General features: G+C 39.0%; 1 protein-coding gene across 2 annotated transcripts in view; it reads right to left on the bottom strand.

Annotated features, from left to right (window-relative positions):
- The window catches only part of LOC133554462 (basement membrane-specific heparan sulfate proteoglycan core protein-like), a 16567-nt gene extending 3588 nt beyond the window's left edge, over positions 1-12979 (bottom strand). The window contains exons 1-14 of one of the 2 annotated variants that reach the window (XM_061903270.1): positions 12836-12979; positions 12724-12762; positions 8395-8454; positions 7257-7322; positions 6492-6785; positions 6139-6408; positions 5259-5546; positions 4519-4785; positions 3726-4010; positions 3343-3618; positions 3152-3266; positions 339-496; positions 166-267; positions 10-78 (exon numbers count right to left, since the gene is read on the bottom strand). In XM_061903270.1, coding sequence (XP_061759254.1) covers positions 10-78; positions 166-267; positions 339-496; positions 3152-3266; positions 3343-3618; positions 3726-4010; positions 4519-4785; positions 5259-5546; positions 6139-6408; positions 6492-6785; positions 7257-7322; positions 8395-8454; positions 12724-12762; positions 12836-12866 — 2320 coding nt within the window. In that variant the 5' untranslated portion in view covers positions 12867-12979. The remainder of the gene's footprint in view (positions 1-9; positions 79-165; positions 268-338; positions 497-3151; positions 3267-3342; positions 3619-3725; positions 4011-4518; positions 4786-5258; positions 5547-6138; positions 6409-6491; positions 6786-7256; positions 7323-8394; positions 8455-12723; positions 12763-12835) is intronic. The other variant, XM_061903271.1, reaches the window with a different exon arrangement.

Genomic DNA, 12979 nt, shown 5'->3' with positions numbered 1-12979 from the left:
TCGCCGTACCGACACGGTCCTTTAGCTGAGCCATGGTGAGGAAGAGCTCGGGCTCCTCCGGTCTCCCTTCTTTGTCCTCTGCACGATCAGGTAAAACACATCTAGTCACCGTGTGTGTAAGATACCGTATAAAATATCAGACATTCTTTATAAAGTCCATCACACCTGGTTTCCTGGTGACTTTGAGAACAAAGCAGCCCAAAAAAACAGCAACGATGCCAAAGAAGATGCAGCCAGATATAGAGAGAAGCACCCGCCTCTTCAACACTACAAGGTAAAAAATGACAATAGTCACAGACTACTTGTAAGTGTAAAAAAGGTTCTTATTGAAAACTTACAAAGGTTCTTAGTCGCCAGGGCATCACTTTTTGTGGAGTGATAGGGTCTCCGGGTGCGGATCCCCTGACAAGCGTATTGACTCTGCTCGGGGTCATTTTGGGGTGTGACTGTGTGTTTTTCAGAAGATGAGTTTGTGATCTGTTGTCCCTTGACAAACCTGTTTGTTGGTATAATGTTCTAATGAACACAACATCAAGTACACATCCACAATCTAATCAGACCTAGTGTATGACTTGTTTTTTTTACAAGCTATGTCTTTATTGTCTTGAAGGTTTCATGAAGGGGTTTATTCCGACATGCTCCAAAGTGGAATAGGTTCTTGCTAAAGCCACTGAGTTTCCTGGAAATGTAAATTGTGTGTAATCCTGCTAACGACCTCAAATACAAACTACAAACACGATTGATACATTTTTCCTCCAAACAATGATGCTAAATTCTACAGCTCACAACAAAGGTGAGTACAAACCTCAGATTTCAGCTGCTATAATATTTCACATCCAATTTGATACCGATATTGTAGCCTGAGTATTGGCCAATACTGTTAACATTCTGACACAATACAAGTGTTTTTCTTTTGTTATTTTGTAATGTGGAATGTTAGAAAAGGCTTGATAAAGTAAAATTACTGCGATAACAATGGTAGGTATGGAAAACACTAACCCCACATGACAGATGTAGGATTTTGAAGTGAGCGATAAATAGTTTTTTGGGCTGGTGGTTACAATATTTAATTACATGTAGCTCATGTCACAGTACAGTAAGATCCACACATGGTTCTTCCTTGGACACTAGTTTGTATCAAGAATCAGATTTATTGGTCCATCCATCCATCCATCCATTTTCTACCGCTTTGCACATGTAAACAAGCTGCACGACTGCTTATATTGAAGCTTGTTTCAGACATTTTTGCATGCCAATACTAATATCCATCATTTTTACTCCGGTAAATCTTTTTGAAGAACAAAACTATAGAAATGACACATAGATATACAAAGTAGATTGATGATGAAGAAAGGAAAAGGAAACCAAGCTTCAATGTGGGGAGGTGATCCTAGCGAAGTCAATCAAATCTGATCATTATCTTCATAAATGCAGAATCAATTCTTACATCGTATCTCATCAGAATGTACAAACCCCGTTTCCATATGAGTTGGGAAATCATGTTAGTTGTAAATATAAACGGAATACAATGATTTGCAAATCCTTTTCAACCCATATTCAGTTGAATGCACTACAAAGACAATATATTTGATGTTCAAACTCATACACTTAATTTTTTTTTTTTGCAAATAATAATTAACTTAGAACTTCATGGATGTAACACGTGCCAAAGTAGTTGGGAAAGGGCATGTTCACCACTGTGTTACATCACCTTTTCTTTGAACAACACTCAATAAACGTTTGGGAACTGAGGAGACTAATTGTTGAAGCTTTGAAAGTGGAATTCTTTCCCATCCTTGTTTTATATAGAGCTTCAGTCGTTCAACAGTCCGGGGTCTCTGCTGTTGTATTTTACGCTTCATAATGCGCCACACATTTTCGATGGGAGACAGGTCTGGACTGCAGGCGAGCCAGGAAAGTACCTGCACTCTTTTTTTACGAAGCCACGCTGATGTAACACGTGCTGAATGTGGCTTGGCATTGTCTTGCTGAAATAAGCAGGAGCGTCCATGAAAAAGACGGCGCTTAGATGGCAGCATGTGTTGTTCCAAAACCTGTATGTACCTTTCAGCATTAATGGTGCCTTCACAAATGCGTAAGTTACCCATGTCTTGGGCACTAATGCACCCCCATACCATCACAGATGCTGGCTTTTGAACTTTGCGTCGATAACAGTCTTAATGGTTCGCTTCCCCTTTGGTCCAGATGACACGATGTCGAATATTTCCAAAAACTATTTGAAATGTGGACTCGTCAGACCACAGAACACTTTTCCACTTTGTATCAGTCCATCTTAGATGTTCTCGGGCCCAGAGAAGCCGGCGGGGTTTCTGGATGTTGTTGATAAATGGCTTTCATTTTGCATAGTAGAGCTTTAACTTGCACTTAAAGATGTAGCGACAAACCGTATTTAGTGACAGTGTTTTTTTGAAGTGTTCCTGAGCCCATGTGGTGAAATCCTTTAGAGATTGCTGTCGCTTTTTGATACAGTGCCGTCTGAGGGGTCGAAGGTCACGGTCATTCATAGTGGATTTCCAACCATGCCACTTATGTGGAGTTATTTCTCCAGTTTCTCTGAACCTTTTGATGATATTATGGACCGTAAATGTTGAAATCCCTAAATTTCTTGCAATTGCACTTTGAGAAACATTGTTCTTAAACTGTTTGACTATTTGCTCACGCAGTTGTGGACAAAGGGGTGTACCTCGCCCCATCCTTTCTTGTGAAAGACTGAACATTTTTTGGGAAGCTGTTTTTATACCCAATCATGGCACCCACCTGTTCCCAATTAGCCTGCACACCTGTGGGATGTTCCAAATAAGTGTTTGCTGAGCATTCCTCAACTTTATCTGTATTTATTGCCACCTTTCCCATCTTCTTTGTCACGTGTTGCTGGCATCAAATTCTAAAGTTAATGATTTTTTGCAAAATATAAAATGTTTATCACTTTGAACATCAAATATGTTGTCTTTGTAGCATATTCAACTGAATATGAGTTGAACATGATTTACAAATCATTGTACTCCGTTTATATTTACATCTAAAACAATTTCCCAACTTATATGGCAACGGGTTTTGTACATGTCTCCCTAATTTCCCAACACAGGTGAATTTTCTATAGTTGGTGCCTATTAAAATGGGTTCATATTACCATGTGTAGTTCCAGGTGTCCCTGCTTCCTGTGACCTCACACTGGAGCACGAGACTATCAGTGGAAAAAACCTCGGACCAGCCGGTCAAGACAATTATATTTGCCAATGGACGTTCTGCGAAAGCAATAATAAAACTTTGTCAACCAAAGTCACAGGTGAATATTCTGAGGGAGCTTTTTGACCAACACACCTTCAACTTGAAGACTTAAAGTCAGACTTTGTTCAGTCTCAAAGATAGCAGTGCTTTGCCCTCTGATTGCTTGGCATTTATATGATCCAGTGTTTCTCAAGGCTAGCGTATGTATGGTGTAGTTATTTCCAGGTACAGTAAGTGGAGCAGCATCTTTGTACCACCGATACTCCCATCCAGAGGAGACGTTGATGTGACAGCTATAGGAGACAGAATCTCCAGTGTGCAGTAATGTATCAGCAGGGTCCTGCACCAGGATGGCTTTGGGTTTCTTGCCTAAAAGTGGAACCAACGATTAGATTTGTTGATTCTAGCATTAAAGTAGATCAGTACGAACTTACTGATATGTGTGTGAGTTCTAAGGGTAGTGTTCCAAAACTCACCGTAGACAATGATTGGTACTCCAGAAGAAATGTTGCTGCTGACAGGCCTGCTGTTAAGTGTTGCTGAGCAGCTGTAAGTTCCACCATGAAAGTCTGAAGCAGAGTCAATCGACAGAGTAGTTCCATCCAACGTAAAAGACATGTTGCTCTGGATCACCTGACCATCTTTTTGCCATTTATACGTCCAGTCAGAGCTTGTCTCAATTGCACAGCTCAATGTCACACGCTCCGTGGGAAAAACATCTGCCCATTGGGTGCTTACCACCATTGACGGAACGGGAATTTCTTTAAAAAAACACACCAGTTAGGCTTTTGAAAAAAAATTTTTTGGGTTAGCCTAATAAACTACTCTCAATAGCAGTAAACTGTCTTAGAAATATGAGAGAACCTTTGCATGAAATAGTAGTGGGAGGAAATCCTCTACCCTCATTGTTTCAATATTCATAGCTAAATAAATTCATTTCCTTCCCTGCCTACTCAGTACCACATCCTGTTTCAACAGAATACAAAAAGCTTTAAAAGGAAGCAAGGTGCATATTAAATGTTGTTTCACTCTACGACTTCCTAAAAAACTGTATCTGTAAATGTTTTTTAACACACCCAACATTTCAGCAAACTATACCGTACTTAGGCAATAACTGCTGTGTTCTCACTTTCATGCTGACTCATAGTCCCTTTTGGTATTGTCCCTTTAGAAGATGTACTCGAGGGGTGTATTCACTTGTGTGAGAAACCATGTAATGTTTCTCTCAATGCAATTCAAAAGTAACATTTCTTTGACGATTTTACCTACCAAGAACATCTTGAGTCATCTTGTCACTAATGAATGTGAATGTTCTTAGGCCTCTGGTAGCCTTGCACTGGTATGTCCCTGCATCATGAGGACCAAGGTGTGGGATTTGGAGGGTCTCGTCTGTGGCAAAAAGTGTCGTTCCGTCTTTGTACCACTGGTATACCCAGTCGGTTGCCACATCCACTAGGCAGGTGAATGTGGTGTTTTCTCCAACATACATAGAGTTCACAATAGGATCCTTGCTCAGTGATGGTTTAGGGAGAGTTCCTTAAAAAAAAAAGGATAAAATATTACTTGATATTTTAAGAACAGTTCTTTTGTTAATGAAGGACGTCATATACAATTATCATACATATACACTGAATGTAGCTATGAGCAATTTGGAAGATCTCAAAACATGTAGTCCTAATTTGTGCTCCAAAGAGTCTCTTTTTAGGTTAGTTTTTATTTAGTTTGAATGCATTCAGTTTGTGTAAGGCAAAATGTGTCTCATTATCCTTATTTTTCTGTTTTGAAGTATTTTTTTGTACGTGTGTCAGATTTCCCTGCCCATGTGAAGAAGCAGGGGTATGCCCCAAGTTGCAGAGGAAACACCTTTTCTATATGGAAATGTCACTGGACCTGTATGGGACCAAATAGTGTATGTACTGTATATGTTTCCAGGGAAGGTCTTTGTAATACATGAATAAACATGGTATTAACATTATGGAAAACAAAGGCATATTAAAAATGTAATTTACCATGAACATGAATTATTGCAGTGTTGCTGAATACGGAGGTGACTTTCCTGGACTTCATTTGTGCTTGGCAAGAATATTCTCCTTGATGAGCTAGTGAAGCTGAGGTTATTTTGAGATGAGATCCTCCTGCGCTCAGCTTCAGCACAGAGTCTCCTTGGAGTTCCATTCCATGTTTGTGCCAGATGAATGTCCAGTTAGAGCTGTCCATATTACAAGATAGCGCCACTTTCTCATTTACAAACACATCTGACCAGGAAGTCAAAAGCCTCAGACTTGGTGTTGGTGGTTCTGAAATACATAAATAAATAAATTAAAACCAAAAATATATATGTATATAGGCCAGACATTTGGACAAATCCCGTTTAAATGTGTTTTCTTTATTTTCACGACTATTGTAGATTGTCACTGAAGGCATCAGAACTATGACACCTGTGAAGTGAAAACCCTTATAGGTGACTACCTCTTGAAGCTCATCGAGACAATTCCAAGAGTCTGCAAAGCAGTAATCAAAGCAAAGGGTGGCTATTTTGAAGAAACTAGAATATAAAGCAGTTATTTCACCTTTTTTGTTAAGTACATAACCCCACATTTGTTTGTTCATAATTTTGATGCCTTCAGTGACAATCTACAATGTAAATAGTCATGAAAATAAATGAAACCCATTGAATGAGAAGGTGTGTCTAAACTTTTGGCCTGTACTGTATATATATATATATATATATATATATATATATATATATATATATATATATATATATATATATATATACACACACACACACATACATACATAAATACATATACACAGTATAGACTGGTTTGATCCGCATGAATAAGCTGCCAAGTACAGTGTGACCTAGTTGTGGCAAGTGATGCTTACCATAGACCTGCAGGGTTGCGGTTTCACTTTGTTCCGTGTAAAAATGACTTTTTCCTCTCTTGGCTTTGCAGTGGTACCGCCCAGTGTCAGATAGTGTTAAAGAATCTATTCTATAAGTAATGTTAGATTCCTGGATTTTCGTGTCATTGCGGAACCACTCATACTCCCAACCTTGAGACTTGTCAATCATGCACTGAAAAGTGACAGATTCTCCTGGGTACATGTGTTCCCACTTAGGATTCTGCTTCAGAGTTGCTTTGGGCTTGTTTGCTGAACAGTTAGAAAACATAAACAATCTGCATATGAGTATCTGTTGACTTGACGATCAACAAGTAAAACAGATGTAACTTTACCATCGACTTTCAGTTCAAGCCTATTACTGTATGTCGTACTGCCCTTTACTGTGTGATGACCTTGACACACATAGAGTCCAGAATGGGCAGGCGATGCTGCGGTGATGGTCAGCACTACTCCTTGCGACATACTGAAAGACAAATTTGGGTCTGTTTCTTGTACTTCACTGCCCGATTTGTACCAGGTGACGTTCCAGTCAGAGCTGTCATTGATTAAACACAGAAACTCTGCTTTCTCGAAGGGGAAGATCTCAGCCCAGGGTGACTGCAAGTGCAATGATGGGACAGGAGGCTCTAGAAGATGTAAATAAATGAGACATTATTCATCCAGTTTCTGACAATTATGCTGCTCAGATTGACAAGTTAGCAGGAACATATCCAACAAGACTTTGGCCTTTGGTTGCCAGTCATTCACAGCACACATTGAGATTAATAACTAATCAAACTGATAGTCACACGTACAGCTAATGTATTCAATTGGCCTAACATGCATGTTAACATCCAAGTTTTCAGACTACAGAATGAAAACCAGAACCACTTATTTGTGAGGCAAATGTGCTGAACCACTACATGAACCACTGTGCTGACCAATACAGACATTACCGGCATATAATATTGAAATTGCAGCATTAGAAGAGCACATTTCAATATATATTTTTTAAGCCAAATGTGTCTTTGAAAATGTTTGAAATACTTGCGGTGCTTAAATGACCTTAAAGTGGATATGTGTTCTTTTCCATTTTCCATTTTCCATTTTTTCCTCACCATAGATTGTCTGGCTTTCAGTTGAAGGTTGGCTGGTTGGGAAAATGTTGCTGAACACAGAGGTGACTGGTGGAGAGATGACAGAATAGTTGAGGTCAGAGTACACTTAAAACATATTACGTGTCTTGACGGTATATAGTACATGCAGTTAGGACTCCAGCTATCAAATTTTTTTAGTAATCGAGGATTCCGTCAATTAGTTTGTTTGATTAATCCAGTAATAAAATAAAACACACTTTACAGCCTAAATGCGTATTTTAAAAATAATTGTTGAAATAACGATTTTTCTGCTTTCCATCAAGCTCATTCTTTTTTGTCATTAGTGAACATAATCAACTTTGTACTTCGAACATGCGTTCTTAAAAAAAAAATCTAAATAATATAAATGAAAACCCCATAGTTCGCCACCGCATTGATCACAACACCCACATACCAACGGTCTTATGTATACTCTGTTGAAGCAGCCCTGCTGAAACCATGTCAACATGTTAACAGTTCCAGGTACTCCATGCGGTCTGGGTTTGATCAGTTTTATCAGTTTCAACAATTAATCAAAGCAACAAAATTTAAATCCAAACTTTTTCAAATCCAATTAATCGATTAATCGCTGCAGCCTTACACACAGGGATGGTAAATACTAAGATAAAGTACTTGTAAAAGCATGCTTACAATGTGACTCAGATATACAGTATGTAAAAGTGCAGGTCTAATCAAGGTAAATGTTTCTAAAAAAAAACTAAGTATGTGGTAAGCAGTGACTGGTGAATGGGAGGATATGACATCTCACTAAGATTAGAATTTTCATACTGAAAAAAAGGATTGTTTTGATGTCTGTATATTTTAGGGGTCAAGGTTTGAAGTTAAGGACTAGAGCCAGGATTTGGTTTATGGTTTTGGTTAGTGGTTAGGGCTGGAATTAGGTTCTGGTTAGGAGTGTGGTTAGTTCAGTGTTATGGTTAAAGTTTGGGGATAGGGTTCAGGTTAGGGTAGTGTTCGAAATACAGTTTAGGGTTAGTGTTAGTGTAACATATGAATACAAAAATACCTTTCTGACTATGGCCATACAAATATCTTTGTATGTTTGTGCTGAGCTTTTTAGAATTCCCCCCCCCCCCCCCCCCCCCCCCCTTTAGCTCACCATAGACTGACTCGGTCGCATTTGATGATCCACTGGTAGGCAAGATGTCCATGGAGGTGACTAGAGGAAGGAATATGACAAAATAGTTCAGGAAAGAGTATTAATAACTTATTAAAAGGTAGTATACACGATATACAAACAGTGATGGAAAGTACAAAGACACTGTACTTTTGCTAATTTTCATTATTTTTACAAACCAAACGATAACCCCACCGAGACATAACAACTCTGAACTTGACAAAAACCCTTGTACCTCAATCATATTGCTAACTTTAAAGCTTGTCTAAACAAAACCAAGACCTAAAATTAAGCCTAAAAACATCCTTTTACATAACCCTCATCAAATTATAAGCCCTAAAAATGTAATTCAAAGAGGCACGTTCAAAATAAATCACCATTGTCATCCTTTTGCGGCAGCCCCGCAATGTTATTATGTATTATTATTATTATTATTATGTTATTATTATTATGTATTATTAATTTAGTGTATTTATTTTGTCAGTTCATAATTGCTTGTGAATTTCAGATATTTGAGTCCCCTCTTTCGCAGTATATTTGGTTAGTACTTATTTGTGTAATCAGTTTGAACTGAGCCTAAGGTTAATATGCTAAATAAATAATAATATTTGTGATTAACACATGCTTTCATATCATTTGATAAGGTTTATCCTGTTAAACTGTAAGTAGGTTGGATAAAATTATTGAATATTCTTAGTAGTAGAATTACTAATTGAGTGGTATTTGAGTGGGCTACGGGCCCCTCTATGGGGGGAAAGTTGGACCCCGAGGTTAAAAATGTTTAAAACCCCTGAACTAAAAGATGGTTTGATTAAATCCAGCTATTCAAGCAAAACTAAAATAAGGTTATTGGTAAAAACTAAAATGAATACACAAACACAAGCTGTGATAAGGTGGCGACTTGTCCAGGGGGTACACCGCCTTCCGCCCGATTGTAGCTGAGATAGGCACCGGCGCCCTCGTGAACCCAAAGGGAATAAGCGGTAGAAAATGGATGGATGAAAGTGGGAATAGATGGTGTAAACCAGGGGTGTCAAACTCATTTTAGCAAAGGGGCCGCACGGAGGAAAATATATTCCCACATACGACAACTTCCTCCATCCATCTATTTTCTACCGCTTATTCCCTTTTGGGGTCGCGGGGGGCGCTGGTGCCTATCTCAGCTACAATCGGGCGGAAGGTGGGTTACACCCTGGACAAGTCGCCACCTCATCGCAGGGCCAACACAGATAGACAGACAACATTCACACTCACATTCACACACTAGGGCCAATTTAGTGTTGCTAATCAACCTATCCCCAGGTGCATGTTTTTGGAAGTGGGAGGAAGCCGGAGTACCCGGGGGGAACCCACGCATTCACGGGGAGGACATGCAAACTCCACACAGAAAGATCCAGAGCCTGGATTTGAACCCAGGACCTTCGTATTGTGAGGCAGACGCACTAACCCCTCTGCCACCGTGAACGACAACTTCAGATTGTTTAATTTGTTTGACTTTGGCCCAAAATAGAACAAGCACATTCTGAAAATCTACACATCACAAATAATCCTCTTGACAAAACACCTCAAGTAAGTTGAAAATTCTGAGGAAAAAAAAATTGGTGCAGTTTCAGAAACACCATGAAGAACACAATCAACTTAGGCTTCATCTCAGTGTATCTACAAAGTAGTTCAACTTTAAGTCACAGCCCATCGAGGTTGAACAAAAAACAAAATAAAGCATAAATAAAAACTCTTCTTTGTATCAACGACCTCATCTGTCATTTCCACATATTAATTCCTGTGTTAACTCAACTCAGCATACAAACTGAGGTAAAAACTATTCAGGAGGGTCGAGTTACTCCCTGCCTTCTCGGCATCACTGTGTATTGATAGAAAATAAAAAACCCATCCATCCATCCATTTTCTACCGCTTGTCCCTTTTGACAAAAATTAAAAACATAGAAGATTGACAGTATTGCAGTAAACCACACGCCATTCACTTACTTTATATTTACACAGAATACAATAATCTTCACCGAAGTATATCGAGGTGCAGTGTCTCATGCAGCATTTTAAGTAGGGTTACCTACCAAATGTTTATCTTACTCCTGTTTATTTTACGTTGAGTTGAAGAGTCGCCCCGCTTTGCCTACATTTGCTTGATAAACTTGCCTAACAGTATTGCTATTGCGACATCCAGTGGACACATTTAGAACAGCAGTTTCTTTAATTTAAAAATTTAGCTAAATTTTACGCTTTGCAAACTCATCTCGTGGGCCAGATTGAACCTGTTCGCAGGCCTGATCCAGCCTGCTGGCCGCATGTTTGACATCCCTGGTGTGGACACACTTTTTTAGGAGATATAAAAGATAATAAAATGAGCTGGAAACCACACATTAAAGGCCCCCTCTAATACTGACAACATTGGCACATATTTTATAGTTCTGGACCTAAAAATCATGTCAACAGATGAAATCCCCCACAAAATAGACACAATCGTGATTTTGGGCTTGTTTTATAACAAGTTTCAGCACATTTTTGAACACCCACTTTTAGTTCTAAAATGTGGGCGTGGCCTGCGTCGTTACCTACACTGGGCTGGTGGCATTTTCATCTCGCATGTTATGTGTTTTGGTATCATCTTCATAGCGAATCACGAAACTTTCTTGCAGAGTTTGAAAGAATGATCTAACATGTGTGCCAGATGCATGGTTGTAGGTCGTAGCAATACAACTATAGAAAGGGTCAGCTTGTATACATTTCCAAATGATGGGAGTATGATGGAAGTATGGACCTCTCCAGTCAAAATGACTCACGCAAAATGGGACGGACCAAGCGAGAGGAGTGTAGCAATCACTTTAATTATTCTGACAACGAAGTAAAAGGGCGTTATTTGGAAAAATTGTAAAAAAAAACAACAAACTCAAGCCAAATGTGATCCTGAAAATCAGGAGCACCCTTAAGGCGAGAAAGACTGAGTCAGAACCTGTAGAAAAATGGAATTAAGGTGATTCTGGTATTCTATTTTGTGTCCTCTTCATCTGATGTTTTAAGAAGGAGAATGAGGAAACACAGGCTATGGGGTCTACGGGAGGGCATGGAAGTTTGGAAATGTTTGAATTTCGTGCATAATGTTAACCACATCAGTATTAAAATAATCATTGACCAGGGTGACAAAAACTCACAATGAAATGATCAAAATAATAGTTGGGCTCCAGTTCTGTAGATGACTTAACACTAGTAGGGGGCGGCATATCAAACCCCTCCACTTCACACATCTCTTCTACACTTTTTTAACCCAAACTTAATTTTAATGTGACGTATGTTTTGTATTGAAATAATTAATGAAGAAAACAAGTGTTCAATGTGTTTGTATATGCAAAACAAGCAGTTTAAGAGGTTTAAAACATAAATTGGCAGCTCCTCCTGACACAGCTTTGACAGGGATCAAGCCCAGAACTATTGGCGGCATAGCTCGGTTGGTAGCGTGGCCTTGCCAGCAACTTGAGGGTTCAAGGTTCGATCCCCACTCCCGCCATCCCAGTCACTGCTATTGTGTCCTTGGGCAAGACACTTTACCCACTTGCCCCCAGTGCCACCCACACTGGTTTAAATGTAACTTAGATATTGGGTTTCACTATGTGAAGCAATTTGAGTCAGTAGAGAAAAGCGCTATATAAATATAATTCACTTCACTCATTCACTATTGCCTACCACGAGGCTGCATGTCAATAGGGATATTTAGTGCCGTCCCATGAAAAAATATAACAATCCTCGCAGAAATGTGAAGTACTGTACATCTGTATTAACAACAACCTTTTGTTGCTCATTTTAAATGATGCGAATGATCTAAGAGGATAAAATGGCGCTAACACTGCTCAAATTGTAACACAACTGTAACTACAATGTTTCAATATAGTGGTCTCTTTTTAAGTGGATTTATACTATGCACGCAAGTAATACCCTGTGATTAATCATAATTATTCAAAATTCATAAGTGTGATTAATCTGATTTAAAAAAATATTACAATCTGACAGCACTAGCTTAAAGGTTTTAGATATGAATGACTATGAAAATGGTTCATAAAATGCAAACAAAGAAGAATAAAACACAGCAGGAAGTGTCGAACACATGTCAACAAAGTTTTGAATTCTGACTTCCTCAACGCTTCCTCTGGTTTTTGTTTTTGTTTTGTTTTTTTAATCGGACACAAGAATCACAGACCCTAAATTCAGGTTCTGTACCTAAACCCTTTGTTTTTGGGTCGTTTAGGAAACAATCAAAAAACCTGTTTTTGTAATTCCCAAAAATAAAAATCAGTTTCTCACCATCCAGAGGATCTTGAGCAACACAAATAGCAGCGACATCTGTGGAAACAAATTGTGATGAATGTTGATGGCGGCATGAATATGTGGTTTGAATAAATCCATGCAGACTTACACATGAAACCAAAGACCCTCAGGAGCCTCATTTTCCGCTGAGTGGCATGCGAGGCTGCGATGCCTTCAGTCTCATGAGGTTCGATAAAGGAAACACGACATGGGCGGGTGAGTTGCAGCCTTCTTCTATTCGTGACATCTGCTT

Source organism: Nerophis ophidion, linkage group LG06 (assembly GCF_033978795.1).
Source record: "Nerophis ophidion isolate RoL-2023_Sa linkage group LG06, RoL_Noph_v1.0, whole genome shotgun sequence".
Taxonomy (NCBI): Eukaryota; Metazoa; Chordata; class Actinopteri; order Syngnathiformes; family Syngnathidae; genus Nerophis; species Nerophis ophidion.
This window is presented reverse-complemented; position numbering and strand designations above follow the sequence as displayed.